Consider the following 19,184-nt stretch of genomic DNA (forward strand, 5'->3'; position numbering starts at 1 on the left):
CAGATTATTCCGCTGTCGTGCCTTCGGACGGGTGGAGGTCGGGTTTCCGCGCATTTGGGGAGAGCCAAGGGGCTGGCTGCTGGAACCGCTATGAATCTTGTGATTTATGTGCCTGGTAAATTGTGTACGTATTGTTTTCGAATTAAAGAAATAACTAATTGTAATCATGTGTTGCCTAATTATGATCATGTTTGAGTAGAGTTGACTGTGTTTAACCAATTATGTCGAATTTTAGTTCACAAAATTGTCACAAGTTTAGTTGCACTATTGGTTGCAGAGTAGTTTCTCAAGAATTTCATTATGATATTGGTCTTTATTCATCACAAAGTAGTGACTGATTTTGCGACCGAGAAACCGGTAGGTATTTTGCTATAAACTCTGCAATATTTGCAACCGATACATCGTTACTAATATGTCAGAAAGAAGTCTGGTCGCAACATATATTTAAAAATTAGCAACCAACTTGCGATTGAGATTGCATGAACTATCACTAATGTTACACCACTCTATATTTGCACCTAAATTTCAGTGCTAATTCATCGCTAAAAGGTCTTGTTGCAAACATAGCTACGTGTCATTTCGGTTGCAAATTTTGTGAAGGAATATATTGGTAGCAAAACCGTTATAAATGCCTCTCATTATGTAGTAATGAAGAACTTGAAACAAATTACACTAGAACATGGGTATGACCAAACCCATGTCTAAATGACAAATCCAAAATAGGAAATCTAGAACACATCAAGGTTACAAGGTACAAGATATGATGTCCTAAAAATCTTGGGTCGGGAAATGTCATATCAAGAGCGTTGATTAGGGGTGACGGGGACAACAATGTGGTTGGCGACATGGAATGGCATCAACATCTATAGACTTCATTAGTTTTATGTTTATGAAAATGAAACTAATAACTTGTAGTGATTAGTCTTTCTTTAAAAAAAGTGAATTCAAAAGAATATGTAATTTGTATAAAATATGGCATTTATAAAATTCCTAACGAATTTATCTTAAGTTAGTTTAGACTATTTGTAATGTTTGGAGGGTTTTCATTGGCTGCTAAAGAAATCCACACACCCCCTTGCTTCTTCCTTTCACGTCCGTTACACCATTTACGCCCAAGCCCTTGGCATCCCTTTAGTACAACACAGTGTTAGTGCCCCCTTAGGATGATGTGAATAGTCATAAAGATGTATTAAAAGGTTTAATGTATTTTATCATTTGCTATTTTTGATCCGAAACATCTTTACGCAATCTATATTTTGTCCTCTTTACGAAATTTATCATCCACCAGTAGACTATAGTATGGAAACATATTCAAAGGCAAAATGACAGCTTGGGTTGAATGTTTGTTGGCTATGGGTCCAAACATGACAAAGGTTCTTTTAGGTTAGTAAGGAACGTTGATTCGCACCAATAACAGTTTAGATTATGGCAATGTTAGGTAAGAATCGATGGTGGGGGCTAATGTGATTTAGTAAAGGAAACCAACGTATTAAAAATATTAACACACCAATAATACCAGAGATTCCTGCTCCAACTCGGGGCCAGCTCAAGGGGGAGTGAAATAAAACAAGAGCTTTAGGCCTCCATTTTTCCAAGGCCTCAAATTCTATGAAAATATATTATACGTTGGTAATTTTGGCTTTGAGATTGTTAACATTGAGGTTTATGATCTATAATTATGCGTGTACAAAGATGATATATGCATAATAGGATCCATAACAATTTTTTGGTTTACAAAATGGGCCCCAATTTTACTATCCGCTTTAGGCCTAAAAAGTTTAGAAAATTTTGAGCCGGTTCTGCTCCAACTACTAACTTGGGTTCAGCAGTGTCGCAGTGACCATATGTTAGCCTTTTCCAGTTACTCGGGTTCAAAACTTACATAACCAAGAAAATAAAACCAGATAACTACTAGGCAACTAGAGAAATAAATAGTTCATTTTCATGCGATGATTAATACATCGTAGCGGTTCATAAAAACACATAAAAAATCACGCAGATATAGGATTCTTATAGGGGTTGAATCTTCCACGTTCAAAGATATTGACTAGGTTCACAAGCATAAAAAGCAAAATCCCAATGGAAGACGCAAGCAAGGCGCCAGATCCTAGGTCGCAATATCTCTCAAACTTGTCGCAAAATTTGTTCCAATGCGCATGTGAGTTACCATTTCTAGCTAGTTCCCCCATGAAAGCCACCGTGGTTGCTGCACCCGATAGTACCGCAATTGTTACCTAAAACCATGATCACCGATGATCAAAAGGTCTACAACTTTTTTAACTAATATTTTTTTAAAGGTTTAGAAAAAGAAAAATAAATAAATGAAACTTTGATGTTATAACTTTAAGAGTAACTGTCAAAATGGTCTCTGAGGTTTGGTCACTTTTGACACTTTAGTCCAAAACTCAAAACTTTTGAATCTGGGCCTATGTGGTTTCAATTTTGTTGCCATTTTCATCCCAAATCAAAATCTAGTTAGATTTTTCAGTTAACATCCAGCTTTTCTGTCTTTTTCCTCACTTTTAATGAAGAGCAAAATGGTCAGATTTTTTTTAATTTGTTATAATAAAACGTTAAAAGACCATTTTGCCTTTTATTAAAAGGGATGAAAAAGACAAAAAAACTGAGTGTTAACTAAAAAATCTAACCAAATTTTGATTTTGAATGAAATGACAACAAAATTGAAACCACAGGGACCCAGATTCAAAAGGTTTGAGTTTTGAACTAAAGCGGCAAAGTGACCAAACCTCAGGGACCATTTTGGCAGTTTACTCTATCTTTAAAAACGTATGATTGAGGGTACCGTACACTTACCATGTCTAATGCAGTAACTGTTATAAACCGTAGGCCCTTGATATCATATTTATTGTTAACAAAACACATGAGTGATAGCATCAATAAACTATGAAGAGTCGCTACCCCGTTAGTTATTACAAACATTCTGCATCAACACAAAAGAAGTCATTATAACTATTGTTATAACTTATATACCAAATACAAACACTAAATAATTTTAAGAGTTAAATGCCATTTTAGTTCTTGTGGTTTGGGTCATTTTGCCAGTTTAGTCCAAATGTTTCATTTTTTGTCTGTGGGCCCAAAAGGTTTCACCGTTGCCATTTTAGTCCACTAGGTTAACTTCATCCATTAATTCTGTTAAGAAGAAGGGCAACTCGGTCATTTTATATGGCCGAATTGCCCTTCTAGTTAACAAAATTACATATAAAATGACCGGATTGCCCTTCTCGTTAATACAAAAGAGAAAACAAAAACTTTACATATTTGCCGGAGAGTATTGGAACTTGGCCGTCATAGTGATCTTAACGGGAGTATTCCCGCTTGTAGGAACTGCGAAAGTGCGTGACTCTTTGCTAAGAGCCATAACAACTGCAGCAGCAGCTGTAGCAAACAATGCAAGAACCCTCAACAATATCACCAACATCATCACCCGCCACCTTCTAATACTACCATCATCCGCTACCTTTTCTTCGGCCATATTATCCATAATTCGGTATAGAAATGAAGATGAAGATGTATAGATGGCGTTGGTCACGAGTTATGATTGAAACCGTATTAAATATATATAACATCCTATGATAATGGGAACCGTAAAAGAAACATTACACATACAATTTTTATTATAAATTAATAACGTTGTGACAACCTAGAGTTAGTTTAATGTTCATCCTCTGTTTGACTAATATTGCTTGCAACCTTAACGTATTATCATTAATTAATCACTAAAAGTCCATAAAATATAATAATAGGACCCTAGGTGGTCCCAGTTCTTCCCACTTTTCCATCCCAAATATCAATTTAATAGCCATTAGCCGCTCAAAATTATAATAAAATAATAACAATAACAATAGTAATAAAATAATAGCCATTAAAAAAATTCAAACAAAAGGTTTATACAAAACTACTAGGTTATAACCCGTGAACTTTACGATTGATAATTTTAATTTAAAGCAATCATAAATATATAAATAAAATAAATACAAAACAAATTACATGTTACATAAAGTAACGACGAACTGAAATTACATAAGGCTATGCGTAGTGGGGGGTTATATGTAACGCATCGTCTTTTTGTACTTTCCTTATTTAGAAGGTGTATTCGTATTTCTATATATTTGAAAACTTGTAATCGTATCGTATTTGTATTTCCTTTCCAATGTTGTAATCCGAGACTTTGATCATAATGGAATTCACTTTTATACTTATGCATGTTACATACCTATGTTATATGCTACAATCTCGAATATGTGTTTATACGCAAAAACCGACACTTGAAATCCTTGAAATTATCAATTATACGTGCAATATAATCATACACTACTTTGATCCACTTGGAATACCTAAAAACATGCTTAATTATGAGTTTCTAGCATAAAATAATGGAATTATCAAACTCTGGGGGTCAAACTGCAAACTCTAGAAAGTTTGGTAAATTCTGTAGGTGGAGCACGACCATGCAACTGAGGTGCACGGCTAAACTACGATCCGCATGACCGCACACATAATGTGCACCACCCTGCGATCTGCGATCCACATAACCGTGCACTTGATACGCACAGCCGTGCAAAATGACCAGGTCCAACAAAATCCTTTCAACCCCCAACCACCTTATTTAACACCCAAACCCTAATCCCAACTATAAATACAACCCCTTACCACCTCTTAAACACTTTCCACTCATCTAAATCTCTCTCAAGCTCTTTAATCTTCTCTAATTTCTCAAGACTTGGAAGAAAGTTCCAAGCATTCTAAGTGAGTTTTCACTCACTTTTCTTCTTATTTCTTCATGCTTTCTTCTTCTAAACTACTTGGATAACCTCTAGGAAGGTTTCCACAATTTTGTCATGGCAAATTAAGGTGGAACCTCACCATATTCGAGGTACAAAGTAGAGTTAAAATTCTGCTTTGAATTTTATACTTATTTCTTGTATATTTGGATTGAAATTTGATGAAATCTTATACCCACCAAGCTCCTAACTAAGCTCATAGTTGTGGGTTTGTGTTGTGGTTGATTTCCACCAAGAAAACAAGCTTAAAACATACTTTAGATTCTGCTAATACATGTTCTAAGTGATTGAAAACCATCCAAGCTTCAACCTTCCATGTTGAAAGACTTGTGCATGAGTTGTGTATGAACCATGGAAGCTTTGGCTATCCGAATTAGTTCCACAAAACCTCACTTGTTCACACTTTTCGTACACCAAGTAGCTTCCAAGATTCAAAGTAACACAACCCTGCCGCACCTCCAACATTTGCAATGATGGGTATGGAACACCCGGGTTGATCTTACTTGGCTATTTGACGAACTAGTTAGTTGTACCTTTATTTTTATTCATGACCAACCCGGTCATCAATTAAGTTGATGACTTTGTGCTTTAGTGAAACATACAATGAGGTTAATCTTACCTCCATGCTTGACTTACATAATTTATATGATTGTACAAGATGGACTATACTATATAATATAACATATATATATATATATATATATATATATATATATAACCGAATTCTTGATACTAACCGGTGTGACAACCCTCACTAAACTAGGTTTCCGTACGACTTAATTAATATTTGCTTTCTGCCTAATTACTGTGCTTACTTGAAATTATGAATAAACTGCTACTTGAATGCTGATACATGTACTTACTTATATCGTACTTTACTTGCTGTCACTCCATGTTCTGCTTACAGCACCTTAGTGACAACCTTGATGCACCAAAAGCACAGTAGCACAATGAACGGATAACCTATTGAACGTGCTGTCATAGTTAGCACCAGGCAGGTACTGCCTCTAAGGCCTGTATGAGCCCGAGATAGTGTACTACACTAGTAGAGAGTGTAGGGATACAAGGGTTGTAGAACTGCGTCTCTAGGAATAAGTTACAGTGACTAGATGTGCCTAAAACGTACACTAAGCACAAAATTCAGCACATTAACCAAAAATTCAGCATTTGGTTACCCAATAAAGTGCTAAAACATGAGAAAAATATTACTAGACACTTTCCAAAGTGTCGGGTATAAGTTGTGTCACTAAAAATGGTATTAACGACACTTAAAAGCTTTGTTAAGCGCTTTAACGGATTACTATCCAACCGAACAACCGGACTATACCCAGAACATGAAAATATTGCCATTAACATTATTTACCTTTTTCTGAACCAGTTAGGGTCCCTGAATACCCTAACACCCGCCATAAAGCACTACGCACAACTAACCGGGTTAATACTTAACTAACCTAATTAACCTAACTGATAACTAACTAATTAGTTGAAAATGAACTAGCTACCCCCCCCCCCTTTAGAAACCGTCCCCAACAAGGGGGACATACCTTGTACCATTTTAATTATTTTATTTTCACTTGTCTAATATCTAGAAAGCACTTAAACCTTTGGACCATAATCTTGCAATTGTCTATAAGAACATGAGATGGCACACATGAACATTCACTTAACATTACACCACAACACTCTCTCTTTCCCTCTCTACAAGCTCACGGCCAAGCACCCCTCTTTCAACCCTCCATCATTCGACTTCCATCTTCACATTCCAAGATCATTCTAGCATCAAGGGTCACGCATAAGGAGTCTTGGTGCACTTGGAGCTCGAAGGACCTCATTCTCTAGCTTTTATCCTCTCATTTTGCGCTTAGATTCTTCCCTAGCCCCGAGCTAGTGGTATGTTACTTAAATCACCTTCTTGAACTATCTTAAAGTGGTTAAAACGATTTGTAATGGTTGAAACTCGTAAACCTACAAGATGATGCTTTAAAGTCTACTAAAAACACAAATAATGATGGTTAAAAGCTTATATGTTGTGTAAATGTTGTAGTAATTGATTTGTGTGATTATTTGGACCCGATCTATGTTGTGGTAGCTCGGATCATCATTTAACCCGGGTTGGTCATGGTCATGGATCATGACACAAGGTTGTGTTGAATAAAGCAAGGGTTAAAGGGTGAAACTCTACCACACACGAATCATAAACTTGTGTAAAAGCGTTTTTACTTGTGAAATAGTATTTAAAACTAGCAGATCTACATATCTACAAGTGGTATTTTTAAAGAACCACATATCAAAGAAATCATGTTTTCTAAAAACGGATCTTACACTAACAAGTATGATCTTTAGAACACACAAGTGTGTAAACACTTGTGTAGCACAAAAGTTTCGACAAAATAATAATTTTTAAAAAAATTTACAAGAAGATGTAAAGACGGGATTTCTTTAAAAGTAAGGTTTTTACGAAATCGGATTGCTTTATATAAAGATCCACTAAAAGTAATGGGATTTACTTCATATTTTCGGTTAAACCACAAGTTCATGAGATTCTATGCGATTTACATATTTATTGACTAGTTTGTTGTTTTGAACATTGTTTTGGTTGAATAAGGAAATTGTTGGTTTGATTTATAAAAGAAAATGATACGCTTGAAAGCGTGGCCACCTCCAGTTACAGAGGAAACTCTGGCGAAATTTTTCCAAAAACCTAACACTTAGAATTATTTTCACTATAAGTGTTAGAAATACTTTTCGACATGTTTTCAAAATATAAGTTTCGCCACGACTTTATTTACAAAATATCGGAGGTGGGATTTCACAAAATAAAACGTGATATATATATTTAGTAAATATATTTTTCACAACGTCACTTGTCAATTATTTTGTGAAGTGTATAAATATTATTTTTAGGGTAAAAATAATATTATCGAACGTTAACGAATCCAAAATAATACGAACGCTTTCATGATAAATATATATAAGTTACACCGGTAATTATTATTACCACTCGAACGTTAAAACGTAACTTACGCACTTTAAAGAAATATTTATGAACGCGTATTTTGTCAACGTATTATTTTTTGGGAAATTATGTGAAATAAAAATATAATATTTTTGAGAAAAATAATTATATTTTGAAGTTAGAAATAAGATATATTTTAAGTGAGACTTAATAATATACTTCGAACACACATGTAATAAATCCCCCATCCTTGGGAAGGAAAATAATTACCAAGTATGCACAGAATGTAAACACGAAATAGTTGTCTAACTATTTCCCAAAACTTAAACCATAAAGCTAAGACACGGCCGTCCGTCTAATAGAATTAGTACATGTAGGTCGTTGCGCAGCTGCTTGACTTGGAGACATACTTGGTAGAGACGCACCGCTGTGAGTTCATGTCCCCCTTTTCTCTTAACTGTTTTCAATTTTCTAAACTGCGGGGGTGAAATACATGTTACTATGTTTACGAATATTTCTTATATGGTATGGTTAGCGTAAGGAGGGTTATTATTTAGATCATGTGAATTTGGTAGGCGGAAACTTGAGGTCATTAATCCTCAGGGTAGGACCGAGGGGCAGGAGCGATAGATCTATTTGGGTATAGCGAGCCCATTCCCAGGCCCAGCATAACGGACCTCGGGATGACTTTGTACCCAGCGCATAAGTCTGCTAGGTTTGAGCCTTCCTACTTGCACTTCACACATATCAATGGCCTTGCAAACCATTGGTGATCTCTTTTTCCTTATTGGCTACATACCAGGATTTTATACTTCCAAAGGTTTTTACTTACTCACTACACATGAACTTGCTCAACAATTTTTGTTGATTTTTCCAACTTACATGTATTTCAGGTAATTAAGGATCTGGCATGTCACGTTTTCACGATGCGTATGAGAAATAAGGTCATCCAAGTTTAGGGGTCGTGGCTCTTGCCTGGACGAGCCACCGCTCTTAAACCACGTCTGCTTTCTGTTTGTGAACAATATTAGGTTGTAATTTCCGTTGCATGTGTCGGTACTTTAAAACAATGTTGTGGTACTTTTATTTTGAAACTTAATCAATGGATGATCTTGCATGATTTTATTTTCATATAGCTTTGTTATGATTAAGCTATGGTATTAAGAAGTCACACCAAATTAACCACGCTTCCGCAAAGCCACGGTGTGACAACCGGATTATGGTTAGGTGTCATGAACTTAGGTTATATTATCTTCGTTCTAGACTCCTCGTTTATGATTCTAATGGGCAAGTTAGGACCCATTCAAACACAATGGAAACTTAGTGTCCAAACGGGTATTTAGACAAGATGTATTTTTGATACATATATACTTTTTATAATAAATTTTGAATCCGAACTCTCCATAAATTCCATAATCTCACACACCTTCGTTTCTCCAATGTAGGGTAACTTCGGTGTTCTCTACTCTCATATGCTTCAACTCACGTACGCGGGATTTTCTACGCAAAACCGTCGATCTCATTTTTCGTTTTACACACTTTGGGTGCAACATGTACACATTCTTACAAATCATATATCACGATTAAACTTGTTACATACTTACTCTATCCGTTACAAACATGATACTTGTTATATATTTTAGTTACCGCATGCTATGTTATATTTGTGTTCTCTATGCTCATTAACTTTGCAAGCCCACCTTAACAATTATATCGCTATAGGATTAATGCACCGCCCGTATTATTGTGGTATTGTTAAGTAAACTATTTTACAACCTTATCATTTCGGCGATAATGGTATGCACGATTGCAGTACACTTTGATTTGACTTATAGTTAACACATGCTAGTATGATAACGAACAATGTATGCAATTTACCATGTTGGATATGAGGCAACTTTTATTCACAATTATGCTATGTACTCAAACTTGTATACTCGACAACTTTTATTGATCTTTATTTTAATACATATTGCAGGAAATTAGTTGATAATGAATGAAGAACGATACTTAGGGTGGACTAGATGCACATCTAGACTTTAATTTATCTATTTTACCATGTTGTTATGTTTACTTGCAATATGTTGTACTTTCCGTTTCGAACAATGTAATTTCCCATTTTAGTATGAATGAAATTGAATTTCCTAAATATTGTCACAATTAGTCGTTATGAAGTCTCTTGCAATCTCGTTTTTGTCCCACTCCAATCTTTCCGCCATAGGTTGGGATGTGACATTATACATGCACTATATTGGGCTATTATGACGCTCCCTAGCATCTGGAACACCGCCCCCCCCCCCCCCGGCGTTATGAAGGTTATGGAACATGGTCGTGATATGCATAGTGATGCCACCATTGGTTTCTCTCGCACACACACATATATATATATATATATGCATACTTTATACATGTATAACTGAAGGGGTATAACTACACTACACACTCAAGTTATATAACCCATCATAACCCCCTTTCTTACACATTTTCCATGTGTCATATAACCCATGAAGAAACACCAAGTTAATCTTGAGATTAGCGTGTGGTTAGTGTGTCACATCCCCAAAATACCACATGCGGGAACCCCCGCGAGGCGTGTGACGTACCAGGATCTAGCCACCAATCACATTGAACTCATAACAATATTTCAAATAAAACTTTCATTTATTAAATTAAAGCGTTACAATACATTATTTATTATCTAGCGGAAGCATAATACAATAGTTAAGAATTTCGTAACCCAAGTGTATAAAAGCCATTAAACTTGTCTCGTGATTCCATGTAACTCGACCCATGACCACTCCAGCATCCCAGACAGCAAGTTCCAAATATTTGTACCTATAGACCTGCAAGCATGCAGAGAAGTGTATCAGCATAACGTTGGCGAGCTCACTGATTTGTTAACCGATTGTTACCAAGTATTGATTTATGTCATGTTGATAATAACTCGATACCGCAGACGGATCCTTTTTGCCCTTTCCCAATGCTCTATCAAACATTGGTCATGATTTTAAAGTTATTAGTTCACGCCCATCCTATCCAGGTACATCGTGAGGGTGCCAAACCTAATAGCGCTATCAACTAATAACCCCGTTGCCCTACAAGCAACTAGTTCGGTAGTATGATGGGACTTAAGTGATAGAAAGTGAGTTTATTATCCAACATCAACAATTATTGAAAACCGCCTCATATCCCCTACAAGGATATGGGTTTATGAAAACCTGATTGTTTGTTTGCCTATTTGATTGTCCCCACCGAACGCATGCTTGTAAAGAGGATAGTGAACTCACCTTAGATTCGCTCGGTAAGACTAGTTACTTGTCATACAATAGTTCAACTACGTCCTATCAGGATTATCACAGTCAGTTAAGATTTCATCCAAGCTTTTAACAAGTTTAACAGATAACAAGTAGCATACATCGTCACATAACAAGCAATTCGGGTCACGTATAAGTTAACAACCAAGTCCACATATGCATAACAGATTAACGCCCAAAACACCTAACATTCAAGTGTGCATACTAGTAACCTGTCACACCCTGACTTTTGCGGAAGCGTGATTATGGGGTGGCTTTCTTAATACCATTGCATTCAATCATAACATCAACTATATGATAAAACCATAGATTTGTCATCCATTAAATGAGTTTAAAACATAACAACATTGTTTAAAACATAGACTTCAAATTCAAGTTTTACAAACCATACAAATTGTTTATGAGTTCACTAAGGTCTTGTCAAAAGATATTAGATGTAACTAAGGTTTGGAAGACGTGTCTCGTCCAGGAATAATACACACTGACCAAACCCAAAGACCATGGATGACATCTTTATTCCTATCATAGCATAAAACTTCCAACGCCCGCCAGATCCATTTACTAATTCCCTGAAATACATGTAGTTTGAAAACATCAACAAAAGTTAAGCGAGTTCATGTGTTTAGTATATGTGCACGAATCATCCTTGAAAACCTTTGTATGTATGTATGTACTTGTAAACTGGTATGAAGCAACAAGGAAAAACAGATCAATTAATGTGTAGCTAATACATTAATATAAGTGACATGGTATAGGAAGCACTCAACCATGTAAGCGTATTTCGTACCGGCCCCTCCGGCGGAACGACATAGTCACCACATGCGGCCAACTCCACATGCCCCTCGGTCCTTATACAAGGATTAATGGTCTTAAGTTAATCGCCTACCCATTCACGTGATCTAGCAGTACATTCCTTAGCTAATCATACCATTTGTAGTTGTTTGTAATCAGTATGTAACATGTATTTCACCCCCGAGAGTTATAAAACCGAAAATAGTTAAAAGAAAAGGGGGACATGAACTCACAGTTTTGCGTTCCTTGTATCCGATGTAACTCAAAGCTTCCTCTAGAACGCATGACTACTACATGCGTACTACGGTCCATTAGACGAGCGGGTCGTGCCTTGACTTGGTAATGATTAGTGTCTTTGAGTTATGTTTTCAAAGTGTCTTCATTAATATGCCAAGTGTATAATTATTTGTTAAAATAATTAATATTTTAACTTAACACTTGTAACACCCCGAAAATATAAATGTTATATTTTAAACTAAAATTCAGTAAAAAGTTAAGATAAAAAGACTATGAAAGGATAACCTAGTTAGTTAGTATCTTGATATAATAGGACAAGTATCATTAAAATGCCCTTTCTATAGCTTATGTATAATTGAGGGACCAAACTTGTCAAATCTGAAACTTGAATTAATATTAGTAAAACAACACACCAAACATACACCTAAGTGTGTGTTTGATCGACCAGAGCATAAGGCGACCAGGAGGTTCCTCCATCAAACCCTAACATACACAAAATTCACCAATTGAAAGTTCAAATCAAGTCCAAATTAAAATCTGAATATAGATTTGTGATCACTTGGCTAAGGGATCGTAAGGTATGCGAAATTTCATGATTTGGTTCTATCTTAAATTTTAGATGAATTCATGAGATTCGAACCTGAGCATGCATGATAGTTGTTTTGATTAAAATAGTGTATAGGGATAAACCCTAGTCGATTACTTGTTGAAATTTGGCCTAATTATTGTAAAGTTCATAATCACCATTAGAGGTGATATGAGAATTTTGTAGAAAAGTATGGAACATTAGGATTATGATGTTATCCTAGTGTAATTCAAGTTCTATGAAATAGGTTCAGAATTTATTAATGTGAAAATTATGTGAAATTGCCTAAATTGATGTTTATCATGGCTAAATGATAAGTGTTGAACTTAATTATGAATTGTGAGAAATCATGCACATAAGATGCTCGATAAAATGCCTAAAAGAAGTTAATCGACACAAATTGTGGTGTTGGTAAGGTAACAAGCTTTAGTTATGAGCCGAAAGGTTCTAATAATAATTGGCTTGTATGTTTTAGGCAACACGAGCAAGGCGTCGGGAAGTCAAGCCCGTGCGGACGCTCGTTTGAAGGGAAAGCTTTGAGGTATGTGGCTAACGCTTCATTACTATTGTAAATTAGTTGTCATTGATATTCGTTAATAATTTAGAATGCGAAGATTTAAGTTGTTTGGTTTGCTTGAATGATGGACTTCATAATGGTAAATCAAGCGAGTTATTAAGGGTAGGTACAAACCGGGTAACGGGAGTACCTTATCCGTAATCTACAAGCCCGGGTAATGGGTAGTAATGTATTAAACACACAAACCGGTAATGGGAGCGTGGGTGTTGAACATAAAGAATCCCAATGATGGGTCACCTTGTTACGAAATAATGTTCCGTATTGTGCCTTGTGGTTTTAAAAGTGCAAAACTGGAACAAACGGGTCAAAACAACAAAACAGGAAGAATATGTAGAAGCTACCGTAAGTTACATTAGCTACCGTAACTTACGATAGAGGGAAAAATTGTTACGGCAGTTTCCTACTGCCTTACGGTAGACCAGTTTTGCCTAGTGGCTACCGTAACTTACGGTGGCCACCGTAAGTTACGGTAGAGCCCAGTCATTTTTCTTAAAAATTGCATATCTTGTTTAACCGAATCCGTTTTAAGCATAGTTTTGATTATGCTAATTTTTAAGGATTCTAATACTAATAATTGTCAAAATTTCCTGTTTTTAGGTATTGCAAGTATGCGGATGATGATCAAGTCGATGCTCCCGAACCGAACACTTTCAAGATCTTATTCCGCATCTTTTGTACTAATTAGATATTTATAAAACTTATGTAATAGTAAGAATACTTATGTATCCTAACGTCGTTTTAAATGTTAGTTAAACTCGTAAGTACTAAGTCAAGGATAGTGTAAATGTTTTGGTTTGTTGTAACTAATGATTAGTTTTATCTAGTCGATAAGACTTTGTGTTTATAAAAGTAGAGTGTTACAAGTTGGTAATCAGAGCTAAGGTTAAAGACAAATGTGTTCGGTTCAAGGCTTGATCAACATCCGGTAAGAATTTATTTAAAGCAAATTTTAAATTAAAAGATTAGAAGCACTAATGATTTATTGTGTATGGGAGGAGTATAGTAATATACTCGAACCCGGGAAGTACACTTAGTATAAACGGTTAAGGCAAAGTTATATATTTGGCCGAATAGTGAGTACAAACTCTCATGTAAAGGCACGAGAGTGATTGAACAAATTATTTATCGAATTATTTTAACATTTCAGTAAGAAGATGTCGGGAGGTGCTAGTGACAATTTCCTATCCCTCACTACCGACGAGTTGAAAGAAAAGATTGCCGAGGAAGTCGGAAGGGCAATTGAAGCTAGCCTACCAAGGTTTATGGAATGGATGCAAAACACCCTACTTTTGACTATGGAGGAAAAGATGGGTGAGTTAAGAGAAGACCTTACCAATGATAGAGGCAAGGATAAAGAAAAGAAAGGTTGTTCTTACAACAAGTTTATGGCGTGTAAACCCCCGATCTTCAACGGGGAGGTGGATCCAATTGCTTGTCAAAGGTGGATAAGCGATATCGAGGGTGTTTTTGAACGAACGCATTGTGATGAAAGCGATTTCGTGGCTTATGGAACTGGCCAACTTAGAGGCCAAGCCAAGGATTGGTGGGACAACCTCAGAAATGAAAGGGGTATTGAAGCAATAAGGGCAATGACTTGGGAAGATTTCAAAACACCATTTCTCAAACATCATAGCCCCAAGGCAGTAATCAATAAGATAAAAGAGGAATTCATGCAAATGAGGCAAAAGGGTGAAACCGTTGATAAAACTACGGGGACGTTCATGGATAAGCTCAAGTTTTGTGATGAGTTGGTCAAAACCGAAGAACAGAAAATCTATTACTATCACACCATGCTTAGGGTTGAATATAGGGAGTTTATGACTCCCTCACATTACGAAAGCCTCACCGATATAATCAATGCGGCGCGGGAGCGCGAGATTGAACTGAAAAGGCAAATTGAAAGAGGTGAGAGAAGAGCCTTGGATGAAAACCCGAGTCCCGCATAGAAGTCGAAGGTAGTTGAATATTCGAAGAAAGGAAATGCAAAAGGAGGTTCTCCAAGTTGCAAAATATGTGGACGCGCTCATAAAGGTGAATGTTACTTTAAGAATAAACCTTGCGTTGCACGTGGTAAGACGGGGCATGGGGTTTCAAATTGCCCAGACAAAGTGACGGTGTGCTATAAATGTTACCAGTCGGGTCATAAAAAGTCAGAATGTCCGGAACTGACGGGAAGGAAAGAGGGTGCTGACTCGAAGAATGAAACCCCAAAGGCTAAGGCAAGGTCGTTCCAAATCACTGCTGCTGAAGCAAAAATGGAACCTGATGTGGTTACAGGTATATTTACTATAAATTCTATCCTTGCACATGTTTTGTTCGATACGGGTGCGAATAAGTCTTTTGTTTCACATAGATTCATTCAAAACCCTTTGTTTACATTAACAAAATTACCTATGCCAATGGAATTAGAAGTAGGTAATAACAAAAGTTTTATTGTTTGTGATGTATGTCGGGAATGCAAATTGAATATCGATGGCGAGGAATACTCCATTGATTTAATACCCATGTCCATGGGTGAATTTCAAGTGGTAGTCGGAATGGATTGGCTATCTCGCTACCACGCTAAGGTGATATGCTTATGTAAGGAGATACACTTAACGTCTCCGAGCGGAAAACGTGTCATCATCTATGGGGAGAAGGCTTGTAATCCCATGATATGCTCTATGATAGAAGCTCGCAAGTTTATACTACACGGGTGTAAGGCATATTTGACCTATGCACGTGATATGGAAGAAGAAACGCCAAGGATTGAAGACGTGCCTGTGGTACGTGAATTCGAAGACGTCTTTCCCGAGGATCTTCCGGGAATGCCGCCAGACCGTGAAATAGAGTTCGGGATTGAACTGACTCCAGGTGCTAAGCCAGATGCTAAGGCACCTTATAGACTGGCACCGTCGGAATTGCAAGAATTAATGTCCCAGTTACAGGATTTACTCGATAAGGGATTCATCCGGCCTAGCGTATCTCCTTGGGGAGCGCCAGTGCTATTTGTAAAGAAGAAGGACGGGAGCATGCGAATGTGTATTGATTACCGGGAGTTAAATAAACTCACGGTAAAGAATCGATACCCGCTCCCGAGGATCGACGACCTGTTCGATCAATTACAAGGCGCTAGCTGGTTTTCAAAAATTGATCTGAGATCGGGTTACCATCAGTTAAGAGTAAAGGAGGAGGATGTACCAAAGACGGCGTTCCGTACGCGATACGGACATTACGAATTTCTCGTGATGTCCTTCGGATTAACGAATGCACCCGCGGCTTTCATGGATCTCATGAACCGGGTTTGCAAACCGATGCTTGATAGGTCGGTGATTGTTTTTATCGACGACATCCTCGTTTATTAAAAAAACGAGGCGGATCATGCTAACCATTTAGGGGAAGTGTTAAAGATACTAAGGCGGGAAAAATTATATGCTAAATTCTTGAAATGCGCCTTTTGGCTACGAGAAGTGCAATTCCTAGGGCACGTCATAAGCGTCGAAGGAATATTGGTGGATCCGTCGAAGGTAGAAGCAGTATCAAAATGGAATCCTCCGAGGAATCCATCCGAAATTAGGAGTTTCTTGGGGTTGGCGGGTTATTATCGGAGATTCATTCAAGATTTCTCAAAGATTGCATCGCCTTTAACCAAGTTAACCCGCAAGAATGAGAAGTTTGTATGGGAAGATGATCAAGAAAAGGCATTTCAAGTGTTAAAGGAAAAGTTAACCTGTGCACCGGTGTTGACTTTACCTGAAGGTACTGACGATATGGTAGTATATTCAGATGCATCACACCTAGGCCTTGGGTGTGTGTTGATGCAAAGAGGAAGGGTAATTGCATACGCCTCAAGACAACTTAAGCCACACGAAACGAAATACCCGACCCATGATCTTGAGCTGGCAGCGGTAGTCTTCGCCTTAAAGATTTGGAGACATTACTTGTACGGTGTGAAATGTACTATTTTCACTGACCATAAAAGTCTAAAGTACTTCTTCGATCAGAAGGAGTTAAATATGAGACAGAGGCGCTGGTTAGAAGTAGTGAAGGACTATGACTGCGAAATCCATTATCACCCCGGAAAGGCTAATGTGGTGGCGGATGCCCTTAGCCGAAAGGATGAATGCGCTCCAATTCAAGTACGGTCTATGTAGTTGGTAGTAACTTCAGGCTTGCTTGAACGAATTCGAGAAGCCTAAACCAAAGCGGTAAGGGAAGAAAACTGGAAGAAATAACGTATAAAAGGGATGATAAAAGATCTTGCGGAAGGAAGTAATGGGATGAAATACCAGAATGGTAGGATTTGGGTCCTAAACACATGTGGTTAAGGGTCTTCTACTTGACAAGGCTCACAAGTCTCGCTATTCGATCCATCCCGGGGCAACTAAGATGTATAGAGATTTGAAGCAAAACTATTGGTGGCCGGGGATGAAAAGAGATGTGGTTAAATATGTAGAGAAATGCATGACTTGTTTACAAGTCAAGGCGGAACATCAAAAGCCATATGGAAAGCTTCAACCTTTGGATATTCCGGATTGGAAATGGAAACAAATTACTATGGACCTATTGACTAAACTGCCAAAGACGACGTGGGGATTTGATGCCATTTGGGTAATTGTGGATAGACTAACCAAAAGTGCCCATTTCATCCCCATCCGGGAAATCTATACGTCAGAAAAGATGTCGGAGGTGTACACTAATGAGATAGTAGCACGCCATGGAGTACCGGTATCCATCGTGTCTGATAGGGATACCCGGTTCACTTCAAGCTTCTGGCATGATTTCCAAGAGCAAATGGGAACTAAGTTGTTCATTAGCACCGCGTACCATCCTCAAACAGATGGTCAAAGTGAAAGAACAATACAAACATTGGAAGATATGTTGCGGGCGTGCATCATCGACTTCGGGGGTAGTTGGGATATTTACCTACCATTGGTTGAATTTTCATATAATAACAGTTACCATGCAAGCATCGATATGGCCCCATACGAGATGCTTTACGGTAGAAAGTGCCGAACTCCGGTGTGTTGGGGTGAGGTTGGTCTGTGCGAACTTGCACATAAGGATGTAGTCAGAATCACGAATGAAAAGATTGACCTGGTCCGAGCTCACCTGAAAGCGGCTCAAGATCGACAAAAGTCGTATGCAGACAAACGAAGAAGACCAATTGAGTTTCAAATTGGTGATAAGGTGATGTTGAAGGTATCACCATGGAAAGGAATAATCCGGTTTAGAAAAAGGGGAAAATTAAGCCCAAGGTTTATTGGGCATTTAAAATTATCGAGCGGATCGGTAAGGTAGCATATCGTCTCGAACTGCCTGAGGAGTTGAGTGGGATACATAACACGTTCCACGTATCACATATCCGGAAATGTCTAGCTGACGAGACCACTTATATCCACTACGACGACATCGAGGTGGATAATAGTCTCAACTACACGGTGAAACCAATTGCGATTTTAGACCGTAAGGTGAAAAGCTTGAGAAACAAGATGATTGATCAACTAAAGATCAAATGGGAACACCGAAAAGGACCAGACACCACTTGGGAGTCTGAAGAGGAAATGAGACGACTCTACCCTACACTTTTCGGTACGTGTACGAATATAAATTTTATACATAAACAGGTTTCGGGGACGAAACCCTCTTTAAGGAGGGTGGACTTGTAACACCCCGGAAATATAAATGTTATATTTTAAACTAAAATTCAGTAATAAGTTAAGATAAAAAGACTAGGAAAGGATAACCTAGTTAGTTAGTATCTTGACATAATAGGACAAGTATGATTAAAATGCCCTTTCTATAGCTTATGTATAATTGAGGGACCAAACTTGTCAAATCTGAAACTTGAATTAATATTAGTAAAACAACACACCAAACACACACCTAAGTGTGTGTTTGATCGACCAGAGCATAGGGCGACCAGGAGGTTCCTCCA

At 37.5% G+C, this 19,184-nt stretch overlaps 1 protein-coding gene across 1 annotated transcript; it reads right to left on the minus strand.

Annotated features, from left to right (window-relative positions):
• Positions 1–1,920: 1,920 nt before the first annotated feature.
• Positions 1,921–3,557, minus strand: LOC110890711 (CASP-like protein 1B1). Its single transcript, XM_022138335.2, has 3 exons — positions 3,279–3,557; positions 2,815–2,941; positions 1,921–2,234 (listed from the first exon to the last, which is right to left on the minus strand). The coding sequence occupies exons 1-3, from the start codon at positions 3,503–3,505 to the stop codon at positions 1,992–1,994; spliced, it is 597 nt and encodes a 198-aa protein (XP_021994027.1). The 5' UTR covers positions 3,506–3,557; the 3' UTR covers positions 1,921–1,991.
• Between the last annotated feature and the right edge of the window lie 15,627 nt (positions 3,558–19,184).

This window comes from Helianthus annuus, chromosome 11 (genome assembly GCF_002127325.2).
Source record: "Helianthus annuus cultivar XRQ/B chromosome 11, HanXRQr2.0-SUNRISE, whole genome shotgun sequence".
NCBI classification, from domain to species: Eukaryota; Viridiplantae; Streptophyta; class Magnoliopsida; order Asterales; family Asteraceae; genus Helianthus; species Helianthus annuus.